Source organism: Pelodiscus sinensis, chromosome 5 (genome assembly GCF_052426305.1).
Source record: "Pelodiscus sinensis isolate ZL-2025 chromosome 5, ASM5242630v1, whole genome shotgun sequence".
Classification (NCBI taxonomy): Eukaryota; Metazoa; Chordata; order Testudines; family Trionychidae; genus Pelodiscus; species Pelodiscus sinensis.
The window spans coordinates 51222549-51235216 of record NC_143056.1 but is presented as its reverse complement, the minus strand read 5'-3'; the positions used below and the strand labels follow the sequence as shown (position 1 = coordinate 51235216).

The 12668-nt window shown below is 45.8% G+C and overlaps 1 protein-coding gene across 4 annotated transcripts in view; it reads right to left on the bottom strand.

Moving 5' to 3' along the window:
- The window catches only part of STRN3 (striatin 3), a 124065-nt gene that overhangs the window by 64070 nt on the left and 47327 nt on the right, over positions 1 to 12668 (bottom strand). For all 4 annotated transcript variants that reach the window (XM_006116372.5, XM_075926978.2, XM_075926979.2 and 1 more), the window contains exons 5-7: positions 8093 to 8272; positions 7422 to 7554; positions 4743 to 4884 (exon numbers count right to left, since the gene is read on the bottom strand). In XM_006116372.5, the coding sequence (XP_006116434.5) occupies positions 4743 to 4884; positions 7422 to 7554; positions 8093 to 8272 (455 nt within the window). The remainder of the gene's footprint in view (positions 1 to 4742; positions 4885 to 7421; positions 7555 to 8092; positions 8273 to 12668) is intronic.

The window sequence follows — 12668 nt, the reverse complement described above, 5'->3', positions numbered from 1 at the left end:
ATGGTATCAGTCTCCACAGAATGATTCTGATGTCACAAACTGATCACCTCATTTCTGGGATGGATAAATGTTCAAAAGGAGCACTACAAAGTACAGACAGGACAGAGCACTTGATTAAAAGAAGTATCTCTAATAAATAACTTGTGTCAGAATTTTTCAAAGGTTTCCCACACATTCAAGTCCTCAAGTTACGCATGATGCATGGGCACCATTTCGGGACTTAAAATATTTGGAAAAATCCTAAATTTCAAGAACAGAAGTCCAGTAAATAGTTAATTTTTAAATACAACCATTTTCCTCCACTGTTTTTTGGAATAAAATATTATAGGCTAGCATTGAGACATAGAAAATCTTGACAGTTATTAGTCAGTCCTATTTAGACCAGAAAGGATATCCTTTTGGTTAAGATACCAAACTTGATGCAAAATGTGGGCCCTGTTCATGCCTCTCTTCAGATTTCCTAAAGTGGCAAGTTTACTCTCTGAGCCTCAATTTATCTTCTATAAATAGAGAATAGTTCCTTGTCTCACAGAGCTTCAATATATTCATGCATATACCTGTGGTAATTAGATATTAGACTGATCTGCCCCTTAAGAATCTTACAATATGTTTTATATATTTACTTTCTCCATTTCTCTCCAATTGGACAAAACAAATGTGAAATTATAATTAAAAACTACCATGTTTGCCATATAAGAAATGAGTGAAAATATTTTCATCTGACATTCTCCACCCCTCTGAAGGCTTTGTAAATTTCTTTTTCTTCCTCTTTATTTAATATAGCTTGAATTTTCTCATCTTTCACAATTTTGAAGGTCAATTAGCAAAATGTGTTGCGTGAAAGGGGGATGCAAACCCCAATATGCGATAACTATAAAATTAAACACATAATTAAAAGGGAACAATGTTTGCAACTGAGTTCAATGTTCATGAAATACTGCTACAGGGTGATGAAGCCAATGGTTGGTTTTCAGAAGACGCCTCTGAGAAAAATGTATCTTGAATATAGCTGCCACTTGATCACATGGCAAAAGCTATGGCTCTTTGGAGTTAATCTGTACCCAGAATTATAAAAAAAAATAATTAAAAGTTAGTCCACCTAAACTGGAGTGACACCAAAGCAAGTCCTTGTCATAGGTCTGGAGGCCTGCACACACAGGAAGCAAGTAAAAAATCTGGGAAAATAATACAATAAGGAAATAAGTGTTATATACTAAAATGAATGTACATACATAAGGCATACAAACCACTGGATTGTACATGTCCAACCAATGAAACAAAAAGAAAAAAGTAAGCTATGAGGATAACAAAGCAGCAAGGAGGATGTGCTTAAAAGTAAACAAAAAAAATTAAGGTTAATAAAAACTAGGAATAAGGGATACAAGAGAAACAAATGGAACAGAACTTCTGTAAAAATCAAGTTAAACTTCATAATTTTACCTATACATAGATTATAACCTATAAATATAATAGATACATATAAATGAACATACTCTACATGCAAGTGAAAGACACTTACAGGAAAAATAGAGCATTTGACGCAAAGGAAAAGAATGATTTAAACAAGCAAAAAAACTGAGACCTGTCTCAGATTGCTGTTGATTTAGATTGCTTAGAAGAAAGAGGCAAAACAAGTAAAGAAAGACATGACACTGTTTTACATAATACTAATATTTCGGAGGGGGGAAAAACCCATGGATTCCCTAGCAATCACTATAGACTACCAGGAGAATCACTACAGAAACTGGGGGAGGGGAGCTTTAAGTAATCTTAACTTAATAAAAAAGTCTAATAAGGTTATGCAAGCTATTTATAAGGATAAAAAAATTAAATATATTCATGGTACAGACAGTACTGAAGTGGGATCATTTTTGGAATATTGTAATATACCATGCAAAATAAAGTTTTAAACCTTTAAACTGCACAAAATAAAACTAAGTGGAAATCTTTAATATTTTAAGACTATGAAAGAAAATGTTTATTTAATCCCAAGAGTTCATGATTTAATCTATCCTCAAATTATTCAAGTTAAATAAAAAGGAACTGCACCCAAGTCAATAGCTATATTAGTACCTATAAAACTGGTTCAATGTGTAATTGGAATCAACACCAGCTGTGCAGGATGTCTGCATACACAATTCAAAAGATACATATAGGAAGACAATTGTGCAAGACTGCAAAAAATATGCCCACCTCCAATTTGAGGGGGTAGCAGATACATGTTTTTGGATTAAAGGGAAGACTGAAGTCAGAATCCTTATAATGTTATAGGCAAAAACAGTACAAAAAAAAATCTTGTACCAAATTAGAATATATGTAAAACACAATACCTGTTAAAGATAAAAACAGTGCAAAAGTCACTACACTAATAAAATGTCTGATATAAAAAGCGGTACAGATTGTTCCTCCAAAAACTGGCACTCTCTGGTCCACAGATGCTCCTGGACCAGAGAGCCCAGGAGCCTAAGGGCAGGAGGGCCAGCCAGACTGGGACAATCGGGTTGGGCAGCATGAGACTGGGGCCAGAGCCCTGCGCAGCCTCCAGCAACATGGGTTGGTACTGGGCAAGAGCCCCAGGGCAACCCTGGAGCCCTGTGGCAGCCCCCGGGAGCTCAGGACTAAGGTTGAAACCTTGCAGCAGAATGGGACCAGTCCTCTGGCAGCTTCTTGAAGAATGGGGCCAGGGCAGGAGCCCTGCATGGAGCTGGGGCATGGCATCAGCCCACAGAGTATGCCTTGCAGCAGACACAGGGCTAGAGCAGTTCAGCAGCCCACTGGAGCACAGGTCTGGGGCCAGAGCCCCACAGCTGCCTCTTCAGCTGCCCAAGGAGCCAGCAGCAGCTGGGCAAGCAGCCCTCTCAGGTGGGGGAGGGAAAGGCAGTGTGCCTGATGGGGCAGCCTGCCAGCAGCAGGTGATGAGCTTGGGAGCTGGTGGCAGGAGACCTTCCCTGCTCCAGAAAATTCTCGTGTTTGGGACCTGTCAGGTCCCAACAGTGACGGTCCATGGAGGTCCAACCTGTAGTATGAAGGGGTAGCAAAGGTTCCATCATGTAGAATATAATCCAATAATTTGGGACTAAGGTATATCATGTCAGAAAGTCAAACACTAAGGCTGGTCTAAACTAAACCAGGCAAGTCAGCTTAAAGTATGTCATCACAGAATGAGGAGGACAGTATGCCGGCAGGGGCTACCCTCAGAATTCGATTTGGGGGTCTGCACTAGACCCATTACATCAAACGTTAGAAGATTAGCTTCTAGAGGTCAATCTTCTCTGTAGACTTGACCTCAGTTTCAAGAAATTACACGGAATATCACCAATGTGCACTTGATTGTTGGTCTTTAGCTTTGTGGTACAATAAAAGATGTATTTTATCTTGTGATAAAGTCATTCAAATGTGAAATTTGCTCTATGTTTTTTCTTGAACGTACAATGTAATTATGTATAATTATGTACTGATATAAAACTTTAGACCATCAAACTGGAATATCTGTTTGATACATGGAAAGACAAACGATTCAACAGTTTAAAGATTACTTCATATAAAGACATTTTGTTCTCTCTTAGTTAATACAGTAAGGGGTTTAGACAGCTTGTTTCCTTAAGTAGCAGCCATTCAGAATGCCCACCAAAGAATTTAAAAGTAAAGCACTTAGACAAATTAGACTAAAAATCTAGCACAAAGGCAGTTAAGGAAATAAATCTGGTAAATTAATTGTTATGTATTATTCTTTTAAAAATTGAGTCAATTTTAGTGTTTATGAAAAGAACGCACTAAAAGAATGGCACATTAGGACAAATATTGGGCCCACTTTCACAAGCAGCCCCTGTATTATTCATCATAATTCTTCAGACCTGACCTCTAACACTGTTACTTCAGTCCTGGGCTTTACCCAAGCAAAGACTGTCAATTCTGTTTAAGTGTGAGGTGATTTTTACCAACTAAAAACTACAGATGTCCATACAATTAGGCTGAAGGATATTTGGAGCCCAAATCAACCACATTTTTCTTTACACACCATTCTTAAAAAAATACCAGACAAGTTTCAAACTTCGTTAGAGAGTCATTTAGAGCTTTCTATAGCCCATAGAATGGTTTTAGTAATTTGACTTCATTATCTGAAGAAAATCTGAACTAGCAGTATAAAGATTACCTATTTTCTGAATCTATTAATAAAGATTAAATTAGTCCTCAGATTCTAAAAGTCTGACAAGAAACAAGGTTATTTATATTTATATTTAATAATTCTTCTCATCTATATAGCAGAAATTAATTGAACACAGGTCTCAATACATAAATTAAAGCTCCACACCAAAACCAAATTAAAACATCTAGATTCAGGAACTGACTTTGCTCAGGCAGGTACAAAATAATAATAGGCTGGACCCTGAAGAAGAAAAAGTTAATCCCCAGATCCAGAAAAAAGGAATGGAGGGGTTGTCAAGACTATAAATCAGGAGCATCAAGAATACAGAAGATGCGGGGTGGAGGGAAACTGACTTCAACAACAAAACACATTTGAAATAAGTTAGCCACAGTGCAATTGTTAGCACTGCAATATGTAGTAGGATAAAATTTGTAACACCCAATATCTTACTTATCTCCTATTTGGGAAGCATCTGATCATCACAAGCATCCACACATCCATTCTGTTTTAAATAAGATGTATTATAGTTCATAAGTGTATTGTTAAGAGTAAGTAATCCAACAGTGCTGAACGCCTGTTGTTATTAGCTTCTTACCCCATTCTGTCCCATCCCCTGAACTTCTTGCTTCTCCAGCTCCCTCTCCATCTTCTGCTGTTACTAAAAAATCAAATTCTTTCAGAGCTTCTTCAGTATCAGGGTCATCTGTAAGGTCTGCAGCTAAACCTTCATTACCAATCTGCAAGTGGATAAAAAAAATACATATATTCTGTGTTCCATAGAGATTACTTCTATCACAGAAGTAAACAAGTTTTCTGCCAGTAAGAAGAAACTCGTCTAAGAATGAGTTAGGACTGGAATTGGGTCATTTTAAAGAGCACTTTTTTTTCCAAGAGAAGAACATTTTGAAGCACAAAATGCAGAAAGCAAAGTATGTGCAACTAAAGTTATTTCAGTTTCTACCATTTAACCAAAAAAAAAAAACAAGGTCCTGACAAGGCAGACTGAGAAGCTCAGTTTACCTCAAGCAGAGACTCTAACCTCCCCGCTATTGAGGAAAAAGCAAGACACAATGCAGCCAAAGGGCCATCATGCGGAAAAGTACTTTAGTGAGAACATCAAGCTCTCCATTCCACTGACACAAGAAAACAAATTCAACAAAAACTAAATGACTGGTGGAAGTTTCAGGAAGAAACAGCTACTTCACAAGAACATTAGGGATAGCAGAAAAAACCATTTCCATCTGCAAGGATGGCATAACCTGCATCTCTGAGGCTACGTCTACATGACGAGTTTTGCCAGAAGAAGCAATGCAAATGAAGCACGGATTTGCATTTTCTCATGCTTCATTTGCATAATTTCTTCCGATCTATTTTTGTGCACAGGGTTTTTGTGCAAAAACAAGCAGTGTGGACATTTCCTTTTTGCATAAAATCCTTATGCCTCAAAAAAGGAGGTATAAGTGTTTTGTGAAAAAAGGAAACATCCACACTACTTGTTTTTGCGCAAAAACCTTTTGCGCAAAAACGGATTGTAAGAGATTGTGCAAATGAAGCTTGAGAAAATGCTAATCTGCGCTTCATTTGCATTGCCTCTTCTGGCAAAATTCCTAGTGTAGACGCAGCCTGATAGAATATTCTCCCAAGCTCGCCGTAAAGCATTTAGTTTCTCCTCCTTACAGATAATCCTTGCTTTTTCTAAAACACACACTTTTACACAGCACCCTCATTACAGAGGACCCACAAAGTAAACAAATCATCACTAAATTGAGAAGCAGATAGATGAGGGTCTTGGGAGCTCATCATTGCAATTCTATGACCAGATGAAAGTTCTTACTAAATCTGTTAATCATTCCTAACAGGACAAACCTCTATCTTACTGCTGGCTGGCAGAGACAATGAGATTGAGAACAGCAAATATACTTGGATGTACAGAGAACATTGTCATAAGGTCACCAAGGTCATTGTCATAAGGTCATGAATGGTAGAAAGAGTAAGTTCTAAAAAACTAGTTCTGCAAGGAGTAACAAAACACAAAAATTATTCCATCGCTAAGTGCTGGAAGCAAACCAAAAAGCAAAATAAGATTTTGATATCAATTCTAGTTACTGTACTCACATCTACTCACAAAAATGGTGTAAGCCCTAATTACATGTTAGTAAAATCTGTGAAGATTACTCCAGAAGGGACTCTGTGTGAAAAGAAAAAAAGAAAATATTCTGTGCACAGTATTTTAAAATTCTGCAAAATTCTGCATTTTTGTTTTCAAATTAACATAATATAATCACAGTGTTTTCAATTATGTCGATAATTCATTTCAAAATACTTGATAGCAAATAATTGAAAATGATGTGATGATATTGTTATGTGTGTTATTTTGACAACTCAAATATGCAGAACTTTGTAGAAATTTTCGTTATGGCTTGATGGGATGGTAGTCAGGGTGCAACTGGTTGGGGTTCAGTGGGGTGGAGGTATGGAGTGCTCCTGATGCAGAAGGTGAATTTGAGGGAAAGCTTGGGTGTGTGAGGGCTCCTGAAATGGAAGAGGCTCTTGGGGGAAAGGTCACTGTAAAGGCAGCTCCTCTCCTCACCTGCCCAACCTCCAAGCATCTGGATCCTCCTCTGCTCCTAGAACCCCACTCACCCCCAGTTTCAGATATACCTCCATGCACAGATTCCTGCAGCCAGAGAAAGTTTCTGGGGCTTGATCTGATCCACCCAATCTGCTATGTGAAGGGAAGGGGAAGGGGAAGGGGAAGTGGGAAATCTATCTTAGTCCTCCTCCTCCTCCTCCCTCTACAGCAGCGACTATGGCTATTAGGTGGCCAGGGCATTCCCAGATCCTCCTCCCCCCAGTGATTTACCTCTCTCCCCCACCGCCCCCCAAGTGCCTGAACAGACATGTTGTGTCAGTTGCCAGGAGGGGTAAGTGAGCACTGTCTCATGCAGCTTCTTTCTGCTTCCCCATTGAAACATCTGCAAGGAAGCAAAGGGATTCAGCGAAGGGGGGAAGGATTTTTCTGATATGCTGCAGGTGTGAAAAAATCTCCAGGAGTAGAAGATGAAAAAATACTGTATATTATAGGAGCTACATTAAAACATATTGATATCACATGTCCACTTACATACCATACAGATAAAATAAGAGTAACTATTTCAACATAATTTATTGATGTCTATTTAAAACATGGGCTTCCACCAGGCTACATTTCATAAGTCCTGCTTTCAATATGTCAGATGTACGTGACCAAAATGCAACAGTAAAATATCTTTACTTTGTGTTTTTTATTTATCCGATGCTTTTCTTTTCCATCTGCAATATCTTCTATCATGTCATTTTCTTCTTCTTCATCACTATCATCTGCATTTTCTAAGAAATTAAATGTTTCAAGAACATCACCAGAGTTCCTATGGTGAAAAAACGAACAAAAAAAGTGATCAAATTAACTAGCTGACTTACAGAGAAGTGATTTAGGGTATTGACTAAGTCAAATATAACTAACTGATAAAGGTTTTAAGAAGTCAGCAAACAAAATCCAGAAAAACTTTATCCATATAAATCTATGAGATGACAGGAAGAGAAAAGCACCTCTGAACATATATGGCAGAATTTAAAACCATTCCTTATGTTAATAATGCAAATTTAAATTATTAAAGCTGAAACAAAAATCACAATGCAATTTTATTTCACAGTACAAGTGGATTCATCTGAAAAATATACTTACTTTCAGGTTATAATGCACTCACATGGCTACAATATTTGGATGATATAATTAAAGTATCACTGACCAGAAGAAAAAAAATTTGAGCCCACCTGAGACTAGTGGCGCCTTAAAGACTAACAATATATTGTTCCCAAGGTGCCACCAGACTCCCTGTTGACTTTATAAATAGAACATGTTAGCCAATTATCAAGCATAACAAGATTTCACATCTCTTTGCCTACCTTTTGGTTTCCTGTCCCTTTTGCTTAGATGAAAGGGATTCACCTCCATTAAGGATCTGTTCTAAGTTCTTCGTCTCCACTGAGCCATTTGGTTCTGAACTGGAGAGCCCAAGTAAAGACCTTACCCTCTGGGACCGTACATCCAGTATTGTGTCCGTATAACCTACTTCCTGAAGATACCTAGATTGGTTGTAAAAAGAGGAAAGGGGAGAAAAGCCATTTATGAGAAAGTGAAAGGATCTAAGATTCGCTGCTGAAAAAATTAAATTAATACTACTGAGACGGGGAAGACGTTCCCCACACTGACAGCTGCAGCCCTAGGGCAGCGCGCGGCAGGGAGGCAGCAGAGCGCCCAGGGGAAGCCGGCCGTTCGGCGGTCGGAGGGCAGAGCGAGCTCGCAGCCGAGCGGGGAACTGCAGCTGCGGACGCGCCGCCCGCGGCGGGCACAAGGACCGCGGGGGGCACGAGCGGAGGCAGCGTGGCGGGGGAGGACGTACCCGGCGCGCCTATTCAAAAGGGCGGCGGGAAGGGGAGAGAGAGCCAGGAGGGGACGGGAGCTGGCGGAGTTCTCTCCTTCCCCGCAGGCAGCCCCAGCGAAGCAGCGGCCAGAAGGCTCCGGCCGGAGCAACCGAGGGCTGCGGACCCACCCCGGGACGGGAGACCCCGGTCCAGCGGCTCGGGGACTGTTGCTGGGAGTGGAGCCCAGTGACCAACGCACCCGCGGGCCGAAGGGAGCCGAGCGCGGGTGAGGACGTTCCGGCCCCGGCATCCCGTGAGTGCGGTCAGGGAACAAATTCTCGGGAGGCCGACAAACTGGTGGCCCGGCGGCGGATTGAAGGGGACAAGGACTGGGGGTGCGAGAGGTAACAGGAACGGCGACAGGAACGGCCTCACCACACTGGTGGAGAATGTGGGCACAATCACGGTAGGGTGACTCCCCTCCAAAAAAATTTGTTTTTGTTTTTATAAACCCAGGTGAGGGGGTCGAATTAGGAGCACGGTAGCAAGGCAAAATGGAGGTAGGGGAGCTGCTGAAATGGCTGGTCGAAAACCAGCAGCAGAAGCAGCAGCAGCAGCAGATGACGCAGCTGCTGCAGCAACTTACCGATCTGCAACAGCTGGTGCGGGAGGTTCCAGAGCACCAGCAAAAGCAGCAGGAGTCGGGGACAGGAGGGCCTACGGCCCTGGGGGGGGGCTATCGGAGCAGCCCTGGCGCTGCCGTTGTGGCTCGTAAAAATGACGGCCGAGGACGACCCAGAGGCCTTCCTAGTTACGTGTGAGAGGGTGGCCATGGCCTCCCACTGGCCAGAGGAACAGTGGGCAACGTTGTTGGCACCCTATCTTACGGGCCCCGCACCGGTGGCATATAGGGGATTGGCTGCACGAGACGCCCTACATTAACATAAGGTGAAGGAGGCTATACTTGACCAAGCAGGAGTGACGCCCGAGACCCATAGGCAAAAATTTCGAGCCGAGAATTACCGACCAGGGAAGCGCCCGCGGGCGGTGGTCCAGCGGCTAAAAGAGGCTGCCACCCACTGGTTGGATCCCGAGCGGCGGACAGCCACCCAGGTGGTGGACATGATTGTCCTAGACCAGTTCTTGCAGATCCTACCACCCGAGGGACATACGTGGGTACAGCGACACCAGCCCATGACGCTTGGAGAAGCCGTGTAGATCATGGAGAACTACCTGGCCACAGAAGGGGACGGAGACAGCGGTCAAGGCGCCAAGACCCCAGGCCGGGGACCCGCGCCCACTGGGCGGGCACGCCCCACCAAAGGCCGTGGAGTAGGGGCGAGGGCCCCCCATCTCCTGGGCATGCGGGGAGAGCGGAACCGGGCCAGGAGGCCCGGGGAGCCCAGAGGCGACGACACATGGAGGGGCTGGGGAACCACCATCCTGGCCAGTGGAAAGTGCAAAGCGGGGCGCGTGCTTCGAGTGTGGCCAAGAAGGGCATTTCTGCCGGGAGTGCCCCTTCATGGACTGTTCGTTTGGGCGGGCAGCGGCCGCCGAGAAGGAACCTCCACGACGTAGGCCGGCCCGGATTACTATCCAGGTAAGCCTAGACGGAGAGGCGACCTGGGCCCTGGTGGACTCGGGCTGTAACAAACCCTAGTGCGAGACGAGGGAATACCGAAGGGCAGGGACGGGGGTCCTCCCATGACAGTACAATGCATTCACGGGGAGACACGGTGGTACCCTACCCGGTGGGCGTATATCCGGGACGGGGCGTGCCAAGCCCGCTGCCGGGTGGCGGTGGCCCCGAGACTGGCTTACCCCGTGATCCTGGGATGGGATTGGCCAGGTTTCCGGCGGGCAGTCCAGCGATGGGGCCAGGCCCAGGGCGGGGCAACGCCCACCGCACCCCAGGACTCCAGGAGCCGGAGCGGGCCAGCAGAAGCTCAGGCAGGGGAGGCCGCACCACGAGGAAATCCGGCGGGCGAGATGGGAGAAGGAGAGGACTTCCTGCGGGAGCAGCGAGAGGACAACTCCCTCATCCACGCATGGGAACGAGCCCGGTCGGAAGTGCCCGCCGGACCCCAGCCGGGAAAGAACCCTCAGTTCGAGGTAAGAGCGGACCGGCTGTATCGGGTGACCGCCCGGCCGGGGGAGAGGGGCGAGACCTGGTAGCTACTAGTCCCGGCGCGATTTAGGTGGCAGGTGCTAGACCTAGCCCATGCTAATCCGTGGGCCGGCCACTTAGGAATAGAAAAGACATCACAAAGGGTGCTGCAACGATTCTACTGGCCCGGGGTACATAAGGAGATCAAAGACTTCTGTACCTCCTGCCCAGAGTGCCAGCATGCTAGGAATAGGGGGGTGCCCAGAGCCCCTCTGGTACCCCTCCCAGTAGTGGACACCCCATTCGAGCGAGTGGCTTTGGACCTGGTGGGGCCGCTTGAGCGATCCAAAAGAGGTAACCAGTATATACTAGTCCTCATAGATTACGCGACCCGCTACCCAGAGGCAGTACCTCTGCGGAACACCAAGGCCCCAGGGCTGGGGGCGGAGTTGGTAAAGATTTTTGCCCGCGCCGGCATACCCCGTGAAATACTTACAGACCAAGGGACAAACGTGTCCGGGCGAGTCGTGGCCGAATTATGCAAGTTGTTCCAGGTAAAAAAGCTTCGGACCTCTGTCTACCACCCCCAGATGGACGGGCTCAGGGAGCGTTTTAATAAGACGTTAAAAGCAATGCTGAAAAGGTTTGTGGGAGTAGATCCTTGGGAGTGGGATCTTTTCCTGCCCGCCCTGCTGTTCACGGTGCGGGAGGTGCAACAGGCTTCAACCGGCTTCTCGCCATTTGAACTTTTATACAGCAGACAGCCGAGAGGCATCCTAGACCTCCTGAAGGAGGGGTGGGAGGAGCAGGACACCCGCATGAAAGGAACAGTCCACTATATCCTCGAGCTGCGCAAAAGACTGAAAGTGGCTGGTGAGTCTTCGTACCCAGGGACAGAGTGCTACTTCTCCTGCTGACGGCAGACTCCAAACTAATGGTGAAATGGCAGGGCCCCTACGAGGTACTGCGTCGGGTTGGACCCGTAGACTATGAGATACAGTTGATGGGCAAGCGCAAACACACTCAAATTTATCATGTCAACCTCTTAAAAAAGTGGAATGCGCGAGAAAGCATGCTGGTAACTACCCAGCCGACGGAACCCGAGTTGGGGCCATGGGGAGGAGACCTGAGCCCCCCTAAAGAGGAGATGTCCCTCGGGCCCACATTGACGAGCGTGCAGAAGGAAGAAATGCGGGCTCTCATCCGGGCATTCGCGGCAGTATTGTCGACACAGCCAGGGCGCACCACAGTGGCCTGCCACCACATTCAGACGGCACCAGGACAGAAAGTGCGGGAACCCCTCCGGCCCCTCCCCAGGAAGCTATGCGGGACGGTGCAGGAAGAGCTGCAGAAGATGCTACAGATGGGAGTAATCCAAAAGTCCAGGAGCGAATGGCGTAGCCCGATAGTCCTGGTGCCCATGAGGGATGGGACCCTATGGTTTTGCATAGACTTCTGGAAAGTCAACGCCCTTTCCAAATTTGATGCTTACCTGATGCCCCGAACGGAGGAGCTGCTGGAAAGGCTGTGGAAGGCCCGATACCTGACGACGCTAGACCTAACAAGGGGCTACTGGCAGATCCCCCTCACACCCGCGTCCCAAGAAAAGACCGCGTTCGCGACAACCTTTGGGCTTTACCACTTCCTCACCATGCCGTTCGGGTTAAACGGGGCCGCGGCAACCTTCCAGCAGCTGATGGACCACCTCCTGGAAGAGCACCGGAGCTACGCTGCTGCATACATTGACGATGTGGTGATTTACAGTACATCATGGGAAGACCACCTGGGCCACATACGGGCAATTCTGAAGACTCTGGAGAACGCGCGGCTAACCGCGAACCCCAGCAAATGTACGTTTGGACAGAGCAAAGTGGCCTACTTAGGCTACGTCGTAGGGAATGGGCGACTAAAACCCCAAGTGGACAAGGTGAAGGCGGTGCGAGACCACCAGGTCCCAACAACGAAGAAGCAAGTCCGGCAATTCTTGGGCCTCGCCGGATACTACCGGCG